Source organism: Perca flavescens, chromosome 6 (genome assembly GCF_004354835.1).
Source record: "Perca flavescens isolate YP-PL-M2 chromosome 6, PFLA_1.0, whole genome shotgun sequence".
Taxonomy (NCBI): Eukaryota; Metazoa; Chordata; class Actinopteri; order Perciformes; family Percidae; genus Perca; species Perca flavescens.
Window position 1 is genome coordinate 7114685 of NC_041336.1, and position 7540 is coordinate 7122224.

At 39.0% G+C, this 7540-nt stretch overlaps 1 protein-coding gene across 1 annotated transcript; it reads left to right on the top strand.

Annotated features, from left to right (window-relative positions):
• Positions 1-1536: 1536 nt before the first annotated feature.
• On the top strand, positions 1537-6547 carry LOC114556810 (C-type lectin domain family 10 member A-like). The gene is made up of 7 exons (XM_028579853.1): positions 1537-1603; positions 3141-3218; positions 3300-3425; positions 4729-5181; positions 5272-5438; positions 6197-6309; positions 6386-6547. The coding sequence occupies exons 1-7, from the start codon at positions 1537-1539 to the stop codon at positions 6519-6521; spliced, it is 1140 nt and encodes a 379-aa protein (XP_028435654.1). The 3' UTR covers positions 6522-6547.
• Positions 6548-7540: the final 993 nt, after the last annotated feature.

The following is a 7540-nucleotide window of genomic DNA, read 5'->3' on the forward strand; positions in this document are numbered from 1 at the left end:
CGAGGTGTCCATTGGCAGGAATTAATGGACGACAGGAGTCAGACGGTTGCCTCCGCAGAAGTCCATTCATTTCTGACTATGGACTCCTCAAAGGGCATTAACCCGCTTGGAAGTGGATTGATGGAAGTGATCTGACTGTAAGGTAAGAGACACATTCCTAAACACTCTGAATCATAAAATCTATCAGCCTTGATCTAAACATCATGTTCTTCCCTCAGCTACTGGACACCACAACCTCCTCCTTCTCCCACTGATGGTCAGTGTGTAATGTCTGTCCAGAAAGCAGGATGGAGATCAGTGAGCTGTGCTGAGAAACAAAGATGGATCTGCTCAACATGGCTCTCTTACCCCAATGATCCACTCGGCTTGTCTTTGCTGTGTTCCGGCTACGCTGTGGTTTTGTACCGTCCTCCACAACGTGTCATACCTCATCGGGAGCTTCTCAGAAGAGTAGCGTCTTGCTGCCCGACTCAGATTATATTGTGTCTACTTTGTACTTTACAGAACAATCACGTGTTTATTAAGGTAGAATCTACCTTCCACTCCAGGCACTCCTGTAGTTAATCTCCATGTCTTCTCTTTTCTGGCATTGTCTTTATAAAAAGATTTGTGATGGCTATTATGTTTTCCCACCACCCCCAAGTGGAATCTCTTGTTGGGGGGGATTATTTAGCATTGACTTGAATGGCTGCGATTGCTCGCGGGGCCACGCGGTGTATCCAGAATGCAGTGCAGAGGTGCCCAGTGGAAATAGGGGTTAGACCTGAATGAGAGTGACCTCTGACCTGAGGGTAGAAGACTGTGCAGTGTGTGGGGGAGGTGTCTGAGGCTATCTGTGTTCCTTTTAGTTTAGTCCTTCTGTTGTGAATACTGATCAGTTATTTTTATTTTTATTATACTGCTCATTGATATGACTTTGTTTCGTGGGTTACAATGGATGTTTGATAGTGACCCAAAACAGGCTGATATATTCAGTGTGTTCGCTGCTTTTAGAGTTTACATGTTCCCTCATGTTCACATGGGTTTCTCCCACAGTCCAAACACGGGCAGGTCAGGTTAATGTGTTTGTGTGTTGAATCTGTTTCTTTCTGCTTTTTACGCATTGCATGCTGGGATATGCTCCTGTAAACAGACATAGGCAGGGACAGAAGAGGAGTGATGGATGTTTGTTCTCAGTGTGATGAACAATGAACTTGAAAAGTAGAATTTTAAGTTTGTGAAATCAATCTCAGCAGATAGAATGTATTGAATATTTGATTATGATAAAAGTTACTGTCTGTTGATGAAAGGTTGGCAGCAGCAGCGTGGAGAGATGCTGCAGACACACAGTGTGGGTTACCACCATTAAAGGAGAACCACTAAAAAAAACACTGTATATGGTTTGGAAGATCATATTCAGCCAGTCATGATTGCAAATACCTTTCTCAACCAAAAACAGAAGTTGTTCTTATCAGACGTACAGATGCCTTGTGTATTAATTTCAGCAGTACTTCTCTGTCGGTAAGTCAGACAGAACCCAACAGAGCGACTGTAACCATGGCGGAGGAGGAGGTTAACTACGCTTCGGTTGCATTCAAAAGTAAAAATCATCCTCCACCCCAAGGTAAGTTTAGTATTTTTTTTTTAAATACAGTATATCAATGATAAATATCTTGGAACTTATGCTGTTGCTATGGATCAGATACTGTTTCTGTGTTCATGTGATCATAAGCAATGTTGATTTCTTGGGAATGGGATTTTCTTCACTAATACTGGATAGAAAATACACTTCTGATCAGAATAGAAAATCCAAATACCTCCATAATTTTGGTGGTACGGGTAGAATAGAGTCTAAATATTTAGGATCTGATATGGAATTGTGTGTGTGTGTGTGTGTGTGTGTGTGTGTGTGTGTGTGTGTGTGTGTGTGTGTGTGTGTGTGTGTTGGAAGGCAGAGGATCACCAGAGGCAGATAGATAAAGAGACGGTAGAATGAAGCCTGGAGGATACAGTGTTTGTTTCCCCTGATTGCCAACACTTGGAAGAACAATTTTCAAAAGCCAAAAGGTTTAGTCGTTATTGTTGGCATTCGTGTTTTCTTTTTGAATTGGTGTTTTTAATTTTTAATGACTATAACTACTCGAGAGTAAAAAAAACAACATATACCATTAAAAAAAATCTAGGTTTGATTAAAGTTGTGTGTTAAACAAGATGAAGATTTGTGTTTTGGAAAGCGTGGCTATACGTGGCTATGTGTAGTTTGCTGCTAGCATGCAGCCTGACGCCTGACTCCCCCCCCCACCTCCCGAGAGAAATACTCGAGAGTCTGCTTTTGAGACTTTGCTCTAATTTTCGGGACAATTGGGGCAGGATTTGGGATTCGGGACAACTGCTTGGATTTCGGGACTGTCCCAAATTTTTCGGGACGTCCGGTCACCCTAGGTTATACAAGCATTATTACACAAGGAGAGTAAGCGAACTAAAGAAAAAATGGCTGAGACTGAGAGGGTTTTAAATTGTTTTAAGTATTTCCCCTTAAAAGGCAGTTTCCCCTTTTTGTCTAGGATCCACTAAGTGCGAGACAATTTCAACATCTGTGGTTTTAGCTGACAGTTCCCTGTTTGACATTTTTTTTATGACTTATGAAACATACTACATTATAGGACAAAAGCATGGCGCCCCTGAAGTCTAAAAAAATCTTGATCAGCACATATTTCCTAGTGACCATATACAACATTATTATCACATAAGAAGAAGAGATGCATTGTACCCGATTTAGGAACTGGATAATTTTAATCTGTAGTCCCTTGGCAGGTCGACACAAACACTAATACAGCTAATACAATTAATAATACAAGTTTGAATTACAATAAATACTAAAGTCCAATCCATAGATACAAATATACATAACAATATCAACCATTACACCCAACAGTATGCAATATTTCTAAGATAACTAACTTGTTCCTATAAGTTATTATCTTGTGTTTACAAAATAAAAAAAAAATATTACTTACGGCGCATTAGGGCCTCTGTATCAAAAAGCGATCCTCATCAGGAGGGATTTTTTGTTACTTTGACATGAACAAATAAGCCTTTAAAGTCTTTATTTCACCACTACGCAGTAATTAACTACGATATTGTGTCCTTCAACCTTTCAGCTAGAAAGGAGGAGGAAACTGTGGATGATGAAGTGAAGGTACAAAGCGAAACAAACGAACCAACCGCTGACACAAACGGTAAGTTGTTAATGTAAAATAATTTTATAATAATTTTACTACTATTACTTACTTGGCAATAAATCATTTCCTGATTCATAGCAGGAGTTTTGCTCGACAAGAAATCAAACAACAGACGTCTCCAGTATCAGCGGCTGGCCTGTTGTTTGGGGATCCTTTGTGTCATTCTGCTGTTGGGCATCATAGCAGTCATCGTTGTCTACCACCGTAAGTATACTGAACATGAACTCACACTTAGACATGAGACAAACCTTAAAGAATAACAGTATTAGTTTTTGTTTGAAACCAATATTTGATATAAGTCGTGAATTTGCCACATTCAGAATGAGACAGAAGCCCCAATGAGAAAATACACTTGCATTGTATGCATAAAAGGAATTAAAGGTTAAGTCAAGTGATATTCTATATTTCTTTTCTTGTCAACAAATCCCATGATCAGACCCAAACCAACAATAAATGTGTCCACTAACAATACAGTAGTGTGTGTATCAAAGTCTGATATATGAACCTGTTCTCAGTGTCGGGGGAAAAAAGAAAAAGAAAAAAAGAATTATATATTTCTTGATGCTGCACTTTGATATGGCTCTTTGTAGCATTACCTTTTTAAAGCTAAAGTACTTGCACTTACTACTTGTTGTCTGGAGTTTGCACCTTCAGCGTTGAATGCACTTAACTGTAAGTGGTTTTGGATAAAAGCTTCAGCTAAATGACATGTAATACCAACATGAAAATCACCCTTTAGCATCTCTTTGGAATGCAGCAGCTCGACCACAAGGCGCTGCAAGATGAAGTAGTATAAAGAGTGACAACGGTAGTGAGTAGTATGAAAGACCAAAAATCTGCGTGACACCAAGGGTCCTGACACAGAGCGTCAAAATGTGACTAAAGGAGACTTTTTGCGTCAATAACAAATGCCAAAGGCACCTGACCAAGCATCACTTTTTGACGCGGTGGGAGTGAGAATGTGTTGGATATATCTTCTTCCTCTGTGACACAAAGCTCCATTGTCTTCCAAAAACTATTAAACACACATCTGTGAGCCACACTGTTGCACTGGGTGACATATTGTTTCATGAATATGGCCAGTCTCAATTTGAGTCAATCCCACATACACCATGCTGCTGCCATAAAGGCTTGCAAGTGCATCAAATCAGTGACTGAAAGACTTCTCCAACAAGTGCACTATTCTATTCTACTATTTACTCCTGTTTGAGTAATGTTGACTTAAAACTAGTGGTCAGCTGTTTTAGGCAATGTGAGATATGTATAGTCTTTAGTATGATCATAAGTGCTTGGGCCTGAGGACCACAGGGTCCTTTGGGGAAGTCAGAAAACATTGTGAGACAGATTAACAGTTGGTTTGAGTCTTTTCAAAGGACTTGTTGAAATCTTCCAAAAGGCTGGAAAACCTAGAGTGAGACAGACAGGAAAAAGTTTCAAAAGGAGGCTAAATGACAACATCAACAAATATTGCTTTATCACTATAATTACTCTAATTTTCATTTTGCAGTTGCTACATTAAGTCATCAGAGTCATGAAAGTGAGCTGATGGCTGCCAATCGTAACCTGACGAACCTCAACAACAAACTCAGCTTAGACAATGTAAAGTTGAGGACGGACAGCAACAATCTGACAGTCCAGTTGGGCAACCTGACAAACCTGAACAACAAACTCAGCTTAGACAATGAAAAGGTGAAGAGGGACAACAACAATCTGACAGTCCAGTTGGGCAACCTGACACAAAACTATACTGTCTTAGAAAGCAAGATCACTAACCTGACTACAGATGTCCAGAACCTGAATGCAGATGTCCAGAACCTGAGAACACGAAACCAGCAGCTGGAGACACAGAAGAAGAACTTAACAGAACAAATACAAAACATGAAGACAAACTGGAATGAGCTCAACGTCAGCCGAGCTCAGTGGAGCATTGATGCCTACTGCCCCACCAAACCAAATGACGGTATGTTCAGATCCTATTAATTAGATCCAATAATAATATTAATATCACAATGCAGTAATGTTGTATATTGGTTGGTCTCTGTTGTTTCAGTGAGACAGTGTAAAGCTTGTCAGAATGGCTGGGAACTCACCGGGTCTAACTGCTATGTGATTCATGACGATGCTGATTCTGCTGGTCAGAAAACCTGGGAAGAAGCTCGACAAGACTGCAGAGGAAAGAGTTCAGATTTGGTTGTTGTACATAGTCAAGAGGAACAGGTAATGAGAAAACTGTGGACATTTTTATGACACATATAGAGGTGGAAATTGGGGAGGAATCGAGGGGGTCAGGACCCACCCCATCTGAGGGTTACCCCCCCCCAACAATTTCATTAAAACCACGCTGTGTATGGTACATAATTAAATACTTAAATTAATAGTGTAAGTAGTAAAATAATACAAACACAAACAGGGCAACAAATGTGTTTTAAGTTTAGAAACATGTTGAGTCCCCCCTCCCTTGCCTCACAATGGTTTGGTCCACTGCTTGGTTTTCTGCCTTTACGTTAATGCTAGGAAGAAGTCCCAGGGACTCGTGGGATTCTTTTCTCAAAATTCAGATGCAAAATACGATGTATACATTTCAACTAATATATTTTCAACTTGCTCAAACTCAATAGGCCAAATTCAGCTGCAAAATGTGATGTTTAAAATTCTGTGTTAACATCCGGGAACCCAAGGAAAAGCAATCAACTCTAGATAGCAGACAGATCTGTGTGAGAGCAGCTTCTGAAAGGAGAGATACGTCTCTCTTTAACATGCTTGTAAATAATAATTAATGTCATATGTTTCTCTGCGGCCTGTGTGTGTGTGTGTGTGTGTGTGTGTGTGTGTGTGTGTGTGTGTGTGTGTGTGTGTGTGTGCATGTGCATGACCTGGACTTTTCCAGAACGCACAGATTGTCAGTCCGTCCCTGTCTCAGTGTGATTATTTAGTTATAGTGTTTAAATATCTGATAACTGTTTCTCTGTTGTCAGACTACACTCAATACATACAGCTGGCGTAGTTCAGAAACTGTTGGATACTGGATTGGCCTGAGAGCTGAAGGTGGGAGATGGAAGTGGATTGATGGAAGTGATCTGACTGTAAGGTAAGAGACACATTCCTAAACACTTTGAATCATAAAATCTATCAGCCTTGATCTAAACATCATGTTCTTCCCTCAGCTACTGGACACCACAACCTCCTCCTCCTGCTACTGATGGTCAGTGTGTAATGTCTGTCCAGAACAATAAATGGATATCAGTGAAGTGTACTGAGAAACAAAGAAGGATCTGCAAAATGAAGGCTTTATCTGTTTAAACACTGCAGTCAGACTGCATAATAATATCAACTGGCTTATAAATATCAAACTATTAAGACTTCTACTTCATAATTTAAATGTTTTGTTTTCAGAACTAAAAATGTTCAGGGGATTTATTTTTATAGAAAAATAAGAGAATATTTAAAGTGAATTATTTTGTAAAGCTTGAAAAACAGACACTTAGATTTGAATACATTTAGATATTTGATTATATAGGTATGCTAATGTAAGTCTGTGAAACATACAGTGACTAGACTGAAGGGACACTGTTATCATTGATACCTGTTGAATGGGCTTTTGTTCTGCTTTGTTAGAGATGTGATGCTTATGATTAGTATATCAGCAGATTGATGACAGGGACAGACAGACTGCTCAGTTTCCTGTCTCCTATGTATCATGGAACATATATTGTTGCTACTCATTGGCCAAAATGGGGGCACTGCATCACTTGTTCTCAACAGAATGTCCTCAGAGCTTTTTGCTTCGGCATGTTAGGAATATTAACGTGTAAAATGTTTTCTATCCGACACACTGTTGTTATTATCTTTTTGTTATATAATTCTGATTGAAAATATTTTCACCAATGTAGAACGAACAACATAATTTAGGAAGTTGCAACCTATTGAACAGGACAGGGGCGGTTCTACGTTGAATTACACCCAGAACGAGACCCCCTTCGAGAAAATTATAATTCTCAATTGCACAAATCCTTCATTAGAGCATTTGAAAAACACACTTAATTTAACTATTATTACAACTATTATTATTTAACTATAGCAATTACAATAGGAAACACACTTTTTAAGGTGCACAATCTCCACCTCCAACATTGCCAAAAGACAATGAACACAATTCAGCACAAAATATGACAGTAGGCTATAGGTTATCAGAACTTAAAATAAATATACACTATATATATATAAATGTGCCAAATATATACAATGATCAAAAATTTAACAAGAGCTGAGAGCAACAATAATATACAAATATTAAGAATAATATACAAATAAAATATAGA

Bases quoted from the DNA above. Each gene is read 5' to 3' on its own strand.
- LOC114556810 (XM_028579853.1), top strand. From the start codon at position 1,537: ATGGCGGAGGAGGAGGTTAACTACGCTTCGGTTGCATTCAAAAGTAAA. The intron at 3,426-4,728 runs GTAAGTATACTG...TTCATTTTGCAG, and splicing joins AGTCATCGTTGTCTACCACC to TTGCTACATTAAGTCATCAG. The intron at 5,182-5,271 runs GTATGTTCAGAT...CTGTTGTTTCAG, and splicing joins CCCCACCAAACCAAATGACG to TGAGACAGTGTAAAGCTTGT.